The 17149-nt window shown below is 46.2% G+C and overlaps 2 protein-coding genes across 15 annotated transcripts in view; one reads left to right on the plus strand and one right to left on the minus strand.

The window, feature by feature from the left end:
• Positions 1-1396: 1396 nt before the first annotated feature.
• LOC308504868 (splicing factor C9orf78) lies at positions 1397-7561 on the minus strand. 2 transcript variants are annotated; one of them, XM_081066301.1, is made up of 9 exons: positions 7359-7561; positions 6959-7018; positions 6076-6127; positions 5786-5856; positions 5189-5266; positions 4118-4315; positions 3268-3404; positions 3064-3162; positions 1397-1740 (listed from the first exon to the last, which is right to left on the minus strand). In XM_081066301.1, exons 1-9 carry the CDS (start codon positions 7439-7441, stop codon positions 1649-1651), a joined length of 870 nt encoding a protein of 289 aa, XP_080922427.1. In that variant the 5' UTR covers positions 7442-7561; the 3' UTR covers positions 1397-1648. The 2 variants fall into 2 exon arrangements, with proteins under 2 accessions (XP_080922427.1, XP_080922426.1); XM_081066300.1 differs by having other exon boundaries at positions 7364-7506.
• Positions 7562-7627: 66 nt separating this feature from the next.
• The window catches only part of USP20 (ubiquitin specific peptidase 20), a 38398-nt gene continuing 28876 nt past the window's right edge, over positions 7628-17149 (plus strand). For 9 of the 13 annotated variants that reach the window (XM_081066290.1, XM_081066289.1, XM_081066293.1 and 6 more), the window contains exon 1: positions 7629-7740. The gene's annotated coding sequence lies outside the window, so the exon portion shown is untranslated. Of the gene's footprint in view, positions 7864-17149 lie in introns of all 13 variants that reach the window. The other 4 variants (XM_081066291.1, XM_081066292.1, XM_081066296.1 and 1 more) reach the window with 2 other exon arrangements.

Here is a 17149-nt window from a genome sequence, read left to right on the forward strand (position 1 = left end):
GGAGGCGGGCGCGGACGCCGCTGGGGCCACTGAAGTGTGTTTTTTTAAAAATAAAATTTAAGTTTTAGATTTACAGAAAAATAAAGACAGTCCAGAGAGGTCTCATATTCACCGCCCCCCCCACATGGTACATAGTTTCCCTCTAACATCTTACATTTGTATGTTACATATAAACCTATATTGATGAACCGATATATTGATATACAACCAAAGTGTGTTCAGACTTCCTTAGTTTTACCTAATGTCCCACTCCTGATCCAGGATCCCATCCAAGACACCACGTTATGTTTAGTTGTCATGTCTCTTTACACTCCTCCTGGCTGTGACTGGTTCTCACACTTTCCGCGTGTTGATGACCTTGGCAGTGTGGGGACGTGCTGGTCAAACGCTCTGCAGACGCGACACTACTGGAATCTGATGTTTACCTCACAGTTAGACTGGGGTTATGAGTTTTGGAGAAGAATATACAAAGTAAACTGCTATTTTTGTAACATTGTATCAAGGGTATAGACTGTCAACATGATTTACGACCACTGATGTTGAAATTCATCACCCGGCTAAGATCGTGTTTGTCAGGTTTCTCCACTGTCAAGTTATTTGCACCCATTCATAGTTTTGAAGCCTATGTGTCGCGTTATGGACTAGACCCTGGGGATTCAAGAAAACAATGAGGAACACATAATTCCTCCCTTCACCTTGCATTCTAGGGGAGGGAAAGAAAAAGAAAAAAAACGATCTCCATTTTACAGATGGGGCTCAGAGGGAAAGGGATTTGTCCAAGGATACAATAATAAGCTGTGAGCAGGGCTCAGATCTGACTCCAAACCAAACTTCTCTGACCACAACGCCTACTCTAAATCAGCCCACAATCAACCGACACGCTCTTTCCTCATCCTGAGCTATTTAAATTCCACAGAAAAATGACAGCACCTATGGCATCATACTTGACAGCTAACAGGTTGGAGCCTATCTATGTCTTGAACTACATGAGAAAATCTCTCAGTAACTCAGTTTTGCATTGGAGCTGCCCCACCCCCATACGCTGAACACATCACCTAGTGCTGGTGTAAGGAGACACAATACAAACAAAAAGGTTGGATTCATTTTACATTTAATTCTTAAGTGCTGCAGGTGATAAAAACTGTTTTCTTTCTTACTGAAAAGAAACAGGTAACTTTGTAAAAGTCAGAAAATACCAGTGTCCCTTTGACTCTATCCTAGATTTTTCACCGTAAAGAGCGAAGGAGGCATTTCTAAACCCTATTCCAGAGATTTGAAAGCGGAAGGCATGATTATATGTACAATAGAAGCACAATTTAAACGGTACTGTATCTCACCCGGAACACACCGCTGTTTCCTCCTGACCCAGGGCAAATATTGAGAGGAAGTCAACATATTTACAAACAAGATTTAATAATGCTCACAAGAACAGTTTGCCCCCAAATAGGAAAAATACACATTCTTTTGTTTCAAAAACAAATCCAGCAAGTCAGCAGCTGGACTAATAGAATCTGTTCTCGGAACTGTCCGCTAGCGAATGATCAGGTTTGTGTCCAGGAAGGCTTTTATCATGGGGGGCGGGGAACGGGGGAGGGAAGCGGTGCTATTTATTTACACCCCATTCTGCACGTCTCCGGTTCAGCTACCCTCAGTACCGTCTGTTCATCTTCTTGAACTTCTCGTAGTGATAGTCATCAGTGGCCTTCTCATTAGCGGGGCGCTTGCGGTTAGGAGGGGACCCTGTGATGGCAGAGAGGAAAAGCTGTTTGCCATGCTGGAAGTCGCCGATTGGCTTTAGCTCCACAAAGGCAAGGACCATGTCTGTCTTATTCCCCATAGGAGCCCCAGTGCCTACCCTAATAACAGAAACATAACAGGGCCTCAGTAAATACTTGTTACTGAGTGAATGTGGTGAAGGGCCAACCAAAATACGCTGACGTCAGCATTAGACTGGTGAACGGTAGTAGCTACGCTTCACTGAGAGTGTGACTATGTACCAGGCATGGTGCTAAATCCTTTCAGACATGACTTCCTTTAACCCTCACAACAATCGTAGCAGGGGCATGTTACCCTTTGTGCTCAGAGGTTAGGTGACTTGTTCAAGATCACTCAGAAAGTGAAAAGAGGCTGAGAGTTGAACCCAAGTCGGGTGACTCCAAAGTCCTTGCTCCCCACATGTGAATAACATGTAGGTCTTTGGGAATCAAAGACTACAAAACCAAGATGTTACAGAAAATAATTTCTCAAGGAGGAAGGAAGAAACAGAGTAACAGCGTCAGCAAATTTTGCATTTCTTTCGAATCATCCCACTGTTGATAAAAAAGATGAGACCTCCTGGTGCCGGTAAGCTTGTGGGAAGGGGCACGGTCGGATGCTGAGAAAACAAATGAGCATCACACTTCTAGACTATCAGCTATCATTTGGCGACTTATTAGAATGTAGCCTAAGGACATGATGTAATCAAGAATGACCACTGAAATACTGTTTAACAAAGGAAAAGTGAGAAACAACCTAAGTGTCCAACCAGAGGTAAACGGTTAGACTACAGTGGATCTGTCTACACAATGGAACGCGACATGGCCAGTGAAAAGGAAAATAGGTATTTACTGTCATGGACAGACATGACCGGTGCACTAGTGAGTAAAACGCTATGAGGCCCCAGTAAGTGTATATACAATGTTTCCTAGATGAGTGAGTATTGAAAAAGTCTGAAAGGTTATACATAAAAATGTTAACAGTGGTCATCTTTGGGTGGTGAAATTATAAATAACTTATATTTTTGTTTATTGAAAATTTTCTAATTTTGGGGGTCTCTTTTATATTTGACAGCCCAGTGAGTCCTCAGAGCAACCCCAAGTGGTAGGTTTTATTACTCTCCCCATTTTATAGATGAGGAAATTGAGGTTGGAAAGGGGAAGGCACGTGACCATAGTCTAGAGCATGGACTGAAACCGACCTGCTCTGGCCCCAAAGCCCCAGCTCCACCCCTACCAAGTTCCACCCCCTCCATGGGCCCTGAGCCATATGACTGCTCCAGGGAGCCGAGGCCTCTGCTGTACTCACGTTCGGGTTCCGGCTTCTCTGTGTCACCCACTCTCAAGGGTCGGGCTTTGGGCTCTTCTTTGTTTCTCCGAATGGGGGCATTGAGCTCCTCGTGATAAACTGGACCAAAAGAGACCAGCGGACACGTCAGACAAAAAACATGGGAAGCAGGGGACCTCAAACCAATGGGCGCAGGAGCGGGGCTGCTTCCCCAGAGGAACTTACATCGGTTGTGCTGCACGTAATTCACCGCCATGTTGGTGGGCACAAAAGATGTCTCACTGTCCTTCTTCTTGTTCTGTTGCTCTGCCAGGAGACGGGCCTTGGCATCCTCCGTGGAAATGATATTTTTTATTTTAGCACTATGGGAAGGAAGGAGCCATGCCACACATTAGATCACCACACCTCTGGTCCTCAGAAGGAAATGCACGGTGAGACTGGCAGCCCACCACTGCAGGAGGAAACCGTCTTTCTTGGAGCCTCATGGCCACATTCTCAGGGAGCTCTCACAACTATCGGAGAGATGGGGAGTTATCCTCTTCTGATCAAGAGGAAAGTGAGCCTCCAAGAAGTAAAGTGAATGGCCTAAGGCTCGAAGCTAGAAAGGCCAGAAAATAGACAAGAACCCAGAAGTCTCCCAACTTTCTACTACACCCAAAGATGTTTCTGACCACTGTATCTCCTCCACAAGCATTCCTTTCAGAGCAGATGTTCTGTAGTAAAAATGAGAGGAAGATCACGGGGTGGCTAAGTCTTTAACATTGCTCCTCTAGAATAAAACAGAAGAATACAAGGGCCTGACTAAACAGCTGAAGAGCTGTGAACAAAGGCTAAATAAAAATAAACACTGTTGCTTTCAGCAGTCAGGGTCCCTAAGTCTCTTTTACGACTCTGACCAACTCTTCAGAGAAATTCCTGGGACCACCATCTCAGCCCACTAGAGAGAATACAGTTTGTGTAGGTTTCCAAGGAAAGAGGTAAGAAACAGTCCCCTCAACTTTGAACTGGAAAGCAGAGAGCTTTCCAGTTCCAGCCTAGGGGCAGGGGAGAGGTAGATCATGGGTTTGAAACATACTCGATGCCCAGGTCCACCTCAGGGATGCCGCTCAGCATCTGGTTGGAAAGCATCTCCTCAGTCTTTTTTGCTGAGGAAACGCGGATGTTTTCTGGAAGTTCGTAAAGACAGTCCTCTGCATTCTTCGGCTTCACTTTCTGTTCCTCGTGTTCCACGATCCCTTTCCTCTTCTTCAGCTCTGTCTCAATGTACTTCATCCTGAAACAAGAAACCCACAGGTCTCAGGGAGGGGCAGAGTGCTCACAACGGGTGTCTTTTAAATTAGTGGTCCCCAACATTGGCCCATGGAGCAGTGATAGTCCATGAAATTTTCATCAGCCCATGGAGAGGTAACAAAAACAAAAGTAACGAGTTTTTTCATGAAGCTAAAATTTACAACTTAAAAGCACCAACTGAGAGATTATGTCCTACACTCTACTGGCATTATTAAACGTAAGGTTCTTCGAAGACAGAAAATAATTGTACCGTATTTCCCCGAAAATAAGACCTAGCCAGACAATCAGCTCTAACGCGTCTTTTGGAGCAAAAATTAATATAAGACCCCGTCTTATAGTAAAATAAGACCGGGTCTTATATAATAAGACCTTATATCTTATTATATCTTATTACATCTTATATCTTATAAGACCTTATATCTTATTATATCTCATATCTTATAAGACCTTACATCTTATTATGTCTTATTATATAAGACCCGGTCTTATATTAATTTTTGCTCCAAAAGAGGCATTAGAGCTGACTGTCTGGCTAAGTTTTATTTTTGGGGAAACAGGGTAGGTGGTAGTTGTTTAACAGCCTTGTTGGCAAAATAAAAAGTGGGTAGTCTGATGTTTATCTGTGCAATGTTTTAGGGAAATATTACTAGTCAAGGAATCTAAAATCTCAAGAACCACTTTTGAAGAACTTTTAGGCGTTTTTTCAAAGTTTTCCAGCCTCAGATATAGGGGCAAGAAGGGCCAACTTTGATGTCTTTGGATAATTCTAGAAATGTCATCTGTGACTAAATATCTTGGACTGTATCTGGTTGGATCCCACCCTCAATTGTTCACAGTCAAACAGACTGACACCTACATGTCGGCGTCCTCGTCCCTTCGGTTGGTTTCTGCAGAAAATGACGTCCCCAGGTGGAGGTCTTCCTCTTCACTGATCCTAAAAGGAGAAGAGAGTGAAGCGGGGCCTTCAAGTCACAACTCAGGCTGAGTTTTATGTTATAGCAATAAGACAAATATACATTTGTTTTATCATCCTGTTTATAGTGGGAAAAAATATATAGGATACGTAAATAAAATCAATATACGGAAGTGAACTGCTGGCCTCTGGAGATTCCTCTGGGGAATGAATAGATATTTTATTTTTTACTCGTGTATTGTTTGAATGTGCTATTTTTATAATTGTGCTTTTATGTTTCCTTAAAAAAGAAAAATGAAACATCCACATGGATTTGAAAGACAAAAAACAATGCACCTTTACAAAAGGAGTGTACCCACATCTCTCTATGCTAACTTTTAAAGAGTTTTTGTGTTCTTTTGTTTTCAAACCCTGTACAAAGCACAAAGGATACCTGAAGATGTCCCACTGAAGCTACTACTGCAGGCCCCCACTCTCTGGGGCACATAGACCCCAGCAGGGGTACAGGTGAATCTTTATGTCAGTGTGTTCTGCACTTACTTATCTTTGCCCCTTTCCTTCAGTTTCTTCATGTCCACCATACCACCTGTCTTCATCTGAAACGGATCATCCTGCAGAACACAAACACAGCTAAGAGGAAACATCTATATATTAGGTTGCTGAAAAAGTAATTGTGGTTTTTCCAATTATTTTTAACCTTTTACACCACAATTACTTTTGCACCAGCCTAATACTTGGCAGTGGATTTTTTCTTTTTTTAAAGAAAACACCATCACTCATTGAAGAGCATCCACATCTTCCCACTGCTCACGGAGGACCCCACAACTTACCACTAGCGTGGTCTCTTCTTGTACCTTCTCTCCCACCAGCAGGGCCACAGCACTGAGCAAAACCAAAAAGCGAGGGAGGGTGGGAGAGAGGAATGGCATGGTTTAGAGATGTGGAAAAACGTTTAGAAAGTCTGTAGGTTGCAACATTAGTGCAAGGGTGAGACCTGAGGGATGGGCACCAAAGCCAGCCGGGAAAGCCTACAAGAATGCAACAGGGCTCAACAAGCACTTTAGATGCTGGGGGGCTGGGCGAAGGGGTACACTTTTCTATAAAGCCATTTGGCGTTATCTTGGCTTGGAAACATCAGTTCTAAGATTTTGCCTTCAGGGAAAATAAAGCTAAAGACAAATGCCGGAAGATAGGTATTGCAGCCTTATTTGATGAAAGTTTACAGAACAACCTACAGGTCCTCAAGTAGGGAATTAGCTAAATTATGGGACATGCATTTGGTGGAATGCTATGTTGCTGTTAAAAAAGGTTTTTGGGAAAATAATCCACCATGTGAGTGAATGTCCGCAATGTTGTAGAGTTGACAATAGCATAGAAGTACCCACTACCCTTTACAAACCAGAGAAAGAATACAGGTTGGAAATAACATTAAACGATAACACTGGTTACCTCTGGATGGGAGAATTATATTAATAGGTGCTACTTACTGACCTATTTCTGCACCTTCAGAACAAACCTTAAGACCACACCGTTCAGGGCATCTCCTGGTTAAATATTTTCAAAGAATGCTAGACCCCTTTCAGGGCAGTGGAAGGTGTGCAGTGTGTCAAGAAAAGGGCCTATGTCTGAGGAGGTACGTGTGACAGCGACCCGGGCAGGGGCGTGTCTGTCATCCCCTGCTCCTCCAGGTTCCCCCGCGGTTCCTCCACCCACCTCACCCCGTTGGGCCGCTTCCTCAAGTTCTGCACCTCTCGAGTCTCCTCCAGTTTTAATCTGAAAAAAAAGCAATATGCAGACTGAGAGACCCTCGCACAACTCAAGAGTCAAAAAGCAGCTTCGACCCGTGCCCCAACCCGCTGCTGAGCCGCGGGCACAGCGGGACGCAAGGCGAACCTGCGCCAAGACCCATCAGATCCGCCGCCCATCCCGGAGACAACTCTCCCAACGGCGCGGCCTTGGGGGCGGCGACCACATCACTAGGACCCTCAACTTCTTCACCCGCGACCCCAATCTCGGCTCACAGCAAACACGGTCAACGAGGCTCCTGGCCGGTGATGGGTCCCCAAGTCGGCCTCTCTTTTCCTGCCCCGTGGAAACCCCGCCCCAAACGCACCGAACCTCCTCTGAGTCCTGCTCATCTTCCTCCGACTCCGAGTCGGCCCGGCGCCGGCGGAAAGTCTTCCCGGTCACCGGCATGATCGCGCCAGCCCCGCGGTCCAGCCGCTGCGCCGCTGCGCGAAGGCCTAGTCTGCTTCCGGCGCGCAGCAGTGCGGTCAGAGCGCCGGCTCCGCCTGGCCCCGCCCCAAGCCCTACCTGGGCCCGCCCCGCCTGGCCCCGCCCACCTGGCCACGCCCCCGTCGGTGGTGTCGGCCTCTTCCGATTGGGACGCCAAGGAGGAGAAGGCGGGGCACGGCCGACCCGGCCCCAGGACCCCGCGCGGCGCAGCGGAGGGCGCGTTTGACTGACAGGCTGAGGCGGCGAGGTGGCCGGGGCAGGTGAGTTCCCGGCTGCGGCGGGCCGCTTCGGGGGGCCTGGCCTCTCGGGGCAGGGGCGCCCCAATCCCTGTTCCCGGCCGGCGGGGGCCTGGCCCTGCCAAGTGCGCTGGACGCCGCGGCGAGGTGAGCGGAGCCCGGGACCCCCCGGACGCTGTCGCCCCTCCCCCTCCTCCGTCCGGCGCCCGGGGGGTCCCTTGCGGTCCCGTCGCCCTCCTTCGAGCTCCCGGGGCCTCGCTGCTCCTCCGGGACAGGGGCCGCCATGTCCTTTATTGCTGCCAGGGCCTGATCCCGCGCTGACAGCACGCGTGTGGCGTGCGGGGCGCTGACATTTCTCTCCCCGGGGTCTGGGCCCTGACGTGCCTTTTTCTCTTTAGGGACGAAAAGATGCCCACTTATTAGCGGCGGCGAATTAAAGCCCCAGCGCCGACCGCCCGGCTAATAATGACCTCCAGCCGCTTCCCCCCGAGGAGAGGCGCGTCCGATCTTGTGACCCCACTCGGGAGGGGTGTGAGGACGTAGGGCCCCTCCCCGGGGGCCTCTCCGCACCCCCGGGGGCCTTGCTGTCGTCCTTTGTCACGCAGACGATCGCCCTCCCCTGGGCCCCTTCTGCCCCCGGGATGCTGTGAGGGTTCAGTTTATTTGAAAACAGGGCATCAGCAAACGCTTAGGAAATAACCAGAGGCATAAACAGTGGCTTTGCTTTTCTCTTCTCGGCTGGTCCTTTGCTTTGACAAAGAACTAGCTGTCATTAAGCACTTACTGTGTGGCAGGTACTGGGCTAAGCATTTTCTCATTGAACGCTCCCAACAACCCTCTGAAGTAGATTCAGTTATTTTTCACTTTGCAAATGAGGATCCCGGGCTGCAGAGCGGCAATCCATGCCTCAAGTTACACAGCTGGAAGGGGGAGCAGGGATCAGTCACAGGCCGGCCTCTGCCGCACGTTTTGCAGTGCCTGGCACAGTAAGAGTCCGGCAGATGTTTGCGGCAGCTGCTGTTATTACAGCTCTCTGGCTGAGGGGAGGTGCTGGTGGAGACTGTTCGGGGTTCCCTCTTTGGGAAGACCATTCGGAAGCTGGGCAGCATTTATGGAATGCCTTACTTTTCTCTGGAACAGTCTCCTCGGAGGTTGTTGTTCTCTCCCTTGGACTGAGACAGATAGTAGACTCAGGACTTCCTGGAACCTTTTGGCTTTGGTCAAAAGCGGCTCAGCAGCTGCTGTGTGACCTCCCGCCAGTGACTCCACCTCTCTGAGCCTCAGTCTTTCCTCTCTTAGTGGTGGAGGTGGAGATGGGTTTAGCTCCTCACGTGGCCATCCCCCAGGGTGGTTATGAGGATTTAGTGAGTTCTCTTAATATCAGTTCCAGGAGGCAGGGGCCATTCGGGTGGAGGCAAGGTGGGGGAGGCAAATGAGGAGAACTGGAGATGTGTGGGAAGCAGGACTTGCCATGGCAGGAGGAGCCTGAGGGTTCTCCTTTGAGAATCAGAAGGATGGTGGACCCTCAGTGAATTAAGATTGGGTTAAAGGAAGGAATGTATTTGGGATTTAGGGAAAATGGAGCTGCGCGGAAGTCTACTGGAGAGAAGAGGGCAGGAGGGAGGGAAAGGGTACATGTTCTGAGGGGCAGAGGGGTGTGGGCGTGGGTGTGTGGGGTGTGGCAGGGCTCATGGGGTGAGGATCAGGGCAGGTGGGTGTCCTTATGTTAATGGGGGATGTGGCGGTGTCACTTTTCCTGTCCAGAGGAAATTGGCTCCTGGCTGGAAGGAGGATGGAGCCAGAACCTCCAGGAAAATGATGAGTAATGGGCACCTGAGGCCTGGTCTCAGCAGCTCGTGCCAGGCCTGGATATGCTGCCTGCCTGCCCGCATCCCTTGGGAGGCACTTTCCTCCTCACTCAGTGAAAGCCCCAGGGAGGGAAAAGTGCCTGTCCTTATTCCGGATGAAGCATCTTGGAAGCCTCATCCGGTCCTTGAATGCACGGGCTCTTTGCCAGACCTACCATCCTGCCTCCTTTCCTCCTGCTTGTTCATCCCCAAGAGAGGAGGCGGGTCTGGTGGGTCAGGAGGGAGAAGTGCTCTGGGGTGGGTGTGGAGGAAGCCTAACTACTTTGGCTGGCGATTTGGGCACCAGCTGTGGGGCGGGCACCTCTCAGACTCCCAACAGCACAGTCATCCAGCTGCTCTCAAGAGGTGCTATTCCCAGCATCCAGTTCTCTGAGTAGTGTAGGTTTCTTCCCCTTTCAGCCTTATGAAACGCCTACTATGTGCACTCCATTTATTTGCACAGAGGGAAGGTTGGGAAGGGCTATATAGAATGCAGATACTCCTGGCTTACTTCTAGCTGTGTCCCTTTGTGTGTGGCTTCCCATCTCGGAGCCTCCATCCTTCCTCTCTAAGAAAAGAAACAGTGGTCCTTACCTGAGTTAGGTGAACCACTGGGCATCGTGCCTGGCTCAGAGTACGCTCTGGATCCTGGAGCTCTGTTGTTGAGTTAGGGTTACCTTTTCCAAAAGACCCCCCTCCCTGCTTCCACCTGAAACAAGAGGAAGGGAATCTTTAAAAAGTTTCTATTTAAAACAAAACAAGGGGGCCAGCCTGGTGGCTCAGGTGGTTGGAGCACCCTGCTTCTAAGCTGCAGTGGATGGTTCGATTCCCACATGGGCCAGTGAGCTGCGCCCTCTACAGCTAAGATTGTGAACAACGGCTCTCCCTGGAGCTGGGCTGCTGTGAGCAGCCAGAGGTGGTTGTCGGCTGCTGTGGGCTGCTATGGGCTGCCATGGGCTACCATGAGTGGCCGGCGGCCAGCATGAGTGGCTGGTGGCCAGCAGATAGTGAGAGGTGACTGGTGACCGACTGCCTCAGCCGGGGGAGTGCAAGGCTCCTAATACCAGCATGGGCCAGGGAGCTGTGTCCTACACAACTAGACTGAGAAACAACGGCTTGAACCGGAGTGTGTGTGGGGTGGGGGAGGTGGAAGAAGGGGGAGAAAATAAGAAAACAAAAAAATGAAATCCCATTCATACGATTCACCAATTATTATTTTTGCCTTGTTTACTCTTCCTATATTTATATGCTCAGAATCATCATCATTATTGCTGATCCATTTAAAAGTAAGTTGCAGATATCATGACCCTTTTCCCCTAAATATTTCAGGGGGACTAATCCAAGAACAAGGATATTATAATACACAACCAGAAAACAATTTCCATCTTCAGAAAGTTTAATGTTGATACAATACTGTGTTCGTCTGCTGTAGCGGTCATAACAAAGTCCCACAGACTGGGTGGCTTAAACATCAAAAATTTATTTTCCCAAAGTTCTGGAGGCTGGAAGTCCAAGGTCACAGTGTGAACAGATTTGGTTTCTTCTGAGGCCCCTCTCCTGGCCTTGTAGTCAGCTGCCTTCTTGCTGTGTCCTCACGTGGTCTTTCCTCTGTGCACCCTCATGCCTCCTGTGTGTCTAACTTTACTCCTCTTAGTATAAGGATATCAGTCAGACTGCATGAAGGTCCACCCTAAAGACTCATTTGAACTTAATTCTTTAAAGACCTTATCTCCAGATAAGATTACATGCTGAGGTATTGGGGGGTAAGGATGTCGTCACATATACATTTGGGGGAGGGGACACAATTCAGCCCCTAACAAATACTATCTAATATCTAGTCCGTATTCAGATTTGTCTGCGGTCCCACTAATACCCCTGTTTCCCGTTGATCCAGGATCCAAGTTTGTCATAGCTCTTGAGTGCCTTTTATCTGAAACGGCTTCTCAGCTTGTACTGAGAAAGAGAATCAAGTTGCTGGAAGCAGAGGTGCTGGCTGCCTCAGGACAGGAAAGCTGTGTGAGGATTTGCTTCGTTTTCTGGGGTCACTTCCTGATTTTACATGATGTCAGAAGTACCAGGAGGTGAGCTGGGATCTCAGAAAGTAGCACTGTGACTCAGAACTACCACGCATTAGTCGCCTGTTGTGTGTCACACTTGGGTGACATTGTCCATTTCTTGACTGGTCAGCCTGGCAGTCCTGGGCACCAGCGCCCTGAGGGAAAAACTCAGGGATGAGGGTGGCCTGCGGCCTGCCTCTTACATTCCTACCAGCCTCAGTTTCCTGACCTATGAGACATGGCCAGTAACACACATTACACACATTACAGTACTCAACACTTTTTGAGCTTTCTTGCTGTGCAGAGCCACCCTGAATGTTCACGTGATCAGAAGTCATCATGGTAAATCCTTCCTGTGTCTTGCTGTCTTTGTCCCCATTTGATGGATGAGGAAACTGAGGATTAAGTGATGTATCTAAAGACACCCAGCTTGCAAATGACAAGAGCAAGTTGCTGAACGCAGGGCTAGCTATCTTTATTGCTTCCTTCTATAATTGTAGTCAACTCCAGGATTGATCTGTGTGACACATTGATATGTGATAAGAGCACAAAAAAAGGTGGCTACCATCAGTAATTATAACATCACCAGTGGCTGTATGTAGGTTCCCTGGTGTTGAAATATGGCCCTCTGTGCCCTATGAGGGCAGGATCCATGCCTGGCTTGTTTTCGGTCACCCCCAATCATCCCCCCGAGGAGGTGCTCACTCCGTGTTGGTTGCGTAGCAAGATAAAGCAAAATGAAAACTTTTGGACAGCTGAGATAAGGTACAATTTTTGCAGATGCATGCACTCATGTGTCAGGTCCTGTGTGTGGAATATTAAGGCACCCACAGTTTTTGGTCCTACCACTCAACCTTTCTCTTCACGTAAACAAACTGATTTTTAACCATTAACTTTAAAAAAAAGTTAGTAAACCTTACACTTTCTATGTTGGGCACGCTTTTGCATTGTTGTGGGTAGGCAGATAAATTTATATAATTTTTCCGGTGGGAAGTTTGTTCATACATATCTGGAACTTTCTAAGCATCCATTTTGACCCAGTAAGTTTTCTTTTGGTCAAAGATGTAGTCAGAGATTTATATTCCAAAATATTGCTCAGTGCCTTATTTATGACAAAATACACACACACACCACAAATACCCCACATGTCCACCGTAGGTATATATAGCTTACATGGGACGTGGTATAATTCAGCCCTTAGAAATGGAGTTGTTGAAAAGAAGCTTAGTGATGTAATATAAACCAAAAAACCTGTATACAAACTGTATGTGTTACATTGTAGCTTAGTTTTTTAAAGTTATATACTTATCTATAAGGACAAGATTTACCACAATAGTAACCGTAATTTTTTTCTGTATAATGGGATTACAGGTAATTTGTACATCATATTATGTTTGTCTCTGTTTTCCAGCCTCTACAAAGGTGTATATTAATTTTATTAAGACCAAACAAATACCTTTTTCTATTTTCAGACCAGGTAGGAGAAGATGAACACTTTTAATCCAACATGGAAGTTAATGAGGCTAAAACAAAGGCCTTAAGAGCAAGTTTTCCATACAATGAGTCACCCACTTAGGCACTTCCTTTGTCGGGGCTTCTGGGACCACTCCGGTCCCACTGCCCTTTCTCTGAAATGGACCTTGCGTGTCCTGTTCACACTCTGTGGGCCTGGAGAGTTCCAGGAATGGAGCTTCTGGCCCCCCAGAGTGCCCTCTGGGGTCTGAGGAAAAGCAAGGACAGTGTCAGGAGGAAACCACATACCAAAGAAGCCAGACACATCTCTTCATCTTTTCAAAACTTCAAAAAGAATGAAAAGTAACTTACTAAGTGAGATATAGCATTACACAAGCAACACAAATTCATTGTGGAAAATGCAGACCAGCAAAAGAGGAGGAAATAAAAATCACTTGATTTCACCTCCCAGAGATGATCCTTTTTGTAGGCACAAAACAAAATTATTTAGCACAATGGAATTTTCCTGTAATAGTGTTTTATAGCTTTTTGCACTGTTGATCCATTCAGCAAACCATTTACTGGGAAGTTACTGTGCTCCGGGTGTGGTTTTAGGTATTTGGGATACAGATCCCTGCTCTCAGGGTGCTTATGTTCTTGAGTGGAGACAGGCATTTGACAACAAAAAATGGATAAATGAGCAAATGATTACAGAGTCTGCCAGGTACAGGCCAGGATGGACAGAGGGCCCTCCTTGAAAGAGAGATTCGACGGATAGGGTAGCCAGCCAGCACATGCCTTCCCTGGTCAGGGGACAGTGAAGCTGAGACCTAAAGGATGAGTGAGGGACAGAGTATAGCGAGCAGCATCGCAGGGCGCCTAATGGGACCAGTATCTTTCCTGATGTATCTTGAGTATTTCACTTCATAATCTTCTCCCCACCCCCAGCTTTTTCAGGTCTTTCTAATGGTGTCCTACTAAATGTATCCTGCAACTTTGTAAAAAATTTTAATGAAAAATTATTTTTCAAATTTTGGTAAATTACATATAACAAAATTTTCTATCGTCATTTATTATTATTATTTTTAACCTTTTAAACCACAATAACTTTTTAAAAAAATATTATTGGGGAATATTGGGGAACAGTGTTTCTCCAGGGCCCATCAGCTCCAAGTCATTGTCCTTCAGTCTAGTTGTGGAGGGCGCAGCTCAGCTCCAAGTGCAGTGGCCATTTTCAATCTTAGCTGTAAGGGGCGCAGCCCACCATCCCATGTGGGAATTGAACCGGCAGCCTTGTTGAGAGCTCATGCTCTAACCAACTGAGCCATCAGGCTGCCCCTCCAGAGAAGCTCAGCGGCAGCTCGTTGTCTTCAATCTAGTTGTGGAGGGCACAGTTTACTGGCCCATATGGGAATCGAACCGGCAACCCTGTTGTTCAGAGCACGTGCTCTAACCATCTGAGCCATCCAGCCGCCCCATCTTCATTTTTAAGGGTACAGTTCAATGGAATTAAGTACATTAGCATTTTTGCCCTACCATCACCACCATCCAGCTCCAGAACTTTTCCCAAACTGAAACATTGTACCCACTAAACAGTAACTCCCCCTTTCCCCTCCCCCTGGCAACCACCAGGCTACTTTCTGTAAGCATATAACTTCTCTAGGGACCTCAGATACATGGAGTCATAGAAGATTTTGTCCTGTGTCTGGCTTCTTTCACTTTGCATAATGATTTCAGTATTCATCCGTGTTGTAGCCTGTAACCCTGCTTTGTTCCTTTTTAAGGCTGAATATTACTGTTCCATCGTGTGGATAAACCACATTTTGTTCATTCATCTTTCAATGGATCCTTGGGTTGCTTCCCCCTTGGGCTACTATGAATAATGCCGCTGTGAACGTGGGGGTGCAAATACCTGTTCAAGTCTCTGCCTTCAGTTCTTTGGGGGGGTGTACCCAGCAGTGGGATTGCTGGATTGTATGGAAATTCTGTTTAATTTTTGAGGAGCCTCCAGATTGTTCTGCACAGCAGCTGCACCATGTTACGTTCCCACCAACAGTGCACAGGGTTCCAATTTCTCCATTTTTTTGCCAACATTTGTTATTTTCTGGTTTTTGTTTTTGTTTTTGTTTTTTTAAATTAAAGTTTATTGGGGTGACAATTGTTAGTAAAGTAACACAGACTTCAGGTGTACAATTCCATATTGCATCATCTGTATGTCACATTTGTGTGTTCACCACCTGGAGTCAGTTCTCTTTCCATCACCAGTTTGTTTTGTTTTTGATAGTAGCCATCTTAATGAGTGTGAGGTGCTCCAACTTGTTTTTTATTACATTATAAATCTCAACATTCTCTGAGATTTATCTGTATTGGTAATATAGGTCTTAGTCATTTGAAGTGTGGGTTTTTTTCCCCCAGAGCTTTAAATCAGTTTTACTGAGGTACAATTTATATCCAATAAAATGCTCCCTTTTGAAGAGTTTTGTCAGATGGTGACTCTCTGTCTCCTGTTCTTAGCTCCAGATCTCCTGGAGCTAAGGTTGAGCTACTTTCTGTTGCTATAGATCTGTCGTGATTTAAAGGTCTTTTAATCAACTTTATTGAGGTGTAATTTACACCAGTAAATTACATGAGAAACGCATGTGCTTTAAAGATATATTTCCTGAGATTTGACAAGTATAGAGACCTGGTAAAATCTCACCCCAATTAAGATCTAGAACATTCCAACACCACAGAAAGTTCCTTTTTGCCTTCATGGTGTAGCCTTCCTCTCTGCCCCAGGCAACAACTGTTCCAATTTCTCTCACCATGGATTATTTTTGTTTATAGTCATGTGCTTCATAATGACATTTTGATCAATGATGATCATGTTGGTCAACGGACAGCAGATATGACAGTGATCCCATAAGATTATAATGGATCTGAAAAATTCCTGTCGTCTAATGAGGTCGTGATTGTGGTAAGATTGTGACGTCATAATGCAATGCATTACTCACGTGTTGTGATGCTGGTGTAAGCAAACCTGAAGGGCTGCCAGTCGTATAAAAGTACAGCACATACCATTCCGTACAGTACAATATACTTGATAGTGATAATAAACAACAATGTTACTGGCTTATGTATTTACTGTACTTTTAATCGTTATTTTAGAGTGTACTCTTTCTACTTGTAAAAAAAAGGTTTGCTGTAAATCAGTGTGCCATGTTATGCCAGCAACTTCATACGTCTTGTGTGTACCGTGCCTCTGATTGCCTCATTTTCTCTTGTGCTTGATTTAACCTTGTGTTGTTTTGTACATGTCATACAGCCTCGTAGCCTAGGAGCAATAGGCTGTCATACAGCCTCGGTGACGGTGTGGGCTGCACCATCTAGGTTTGTGTAAGTTCCCTCTGAACTTCGCAGAATGACAAAATTGCCTAATGTCTCATGTCTCAGGATGTAACCCTGTTGTTAAGTGGCGTATGACTATGTTTTGAAAATTTCATATAAGTAGAATCATATAGTGTGTACTCTTTTGTACTCTTTTGTATCCGACTTCTTTTGCTCAGTTTAATGTTTCTGGAATTACATGACTTAAAACAGAGTTGATAATAAGAACAGAGGGCAGCTTACTAAGAGCCCTCTGGTGCAAATGGACGAAGGAAGGAAAAAGGGAGCCTGTGGCCAAGATGAAGGAGGTGGAGATACAGCATGTATCTGAGACGGACTTCAAAAACTGAAGGACTTGGCAGCTGAGCGCCAACAGTGCCATGAGCAAACGGAAATGAAATTGGAAACACAGTCCAAAGAATTAAGAGGAAAAATGTCATCAGTTTCAAGATAAGAAAGCAAACTTGGACAAGCCACGTATTTTAGAACAACCAAATTCTTCGAGAACCTTGGAAAAGAACAAGAAGAAAGGAAAGATCTTTTAAACCCTCTATTGGCCATCAATTACATAAAATCTATGATCAATTTCCAATTAATTTTTGTGTACAATACGAGATAAGGGTCAAAGTTCATTTTTTTGCCATATGGATATCACTGTTGAAAAGACTGTTTTGCCCATTGAATTATATCAGTACTTTTGTTGGAAATCAA

Source organism: Rhinolophus hipposideros (genome assembly GCF_964194185.1).
Source record: "Rhinolophus hipposideros genome assembly, chromosome: 11".
Lineage (NCBI taxonomy): Eukaryota > Metazoa > Chordata > Mammalia > Chiroptera > Rhinolophidae > Rhinolophus > Rhinolophus hipposideros.

Coding starts and splice junctions, on each gene's coding strand:
- LOC308504868 (XM_081066301.1), bottom strand. CDS start 7,441: ATGCCGGTGACCGGGAAGACTTTCCGCCGGCGCCGGGCCGACTCGGAG. Junction 5,857..6,075: donor AAGAAGAGACCACGCTAGTG/GTAAGTTGTGGG, acceptor TGTGTTCTGCAG/GATGATCCGTTTCAGATGAA. Junction 3,163..3,267: donor TTACGTGCAGCACAACCGAT/GTAAGTTCCTCT, acceptor CTTTTGGTCCAG/TTTATCACGAGGAGCTCAAT.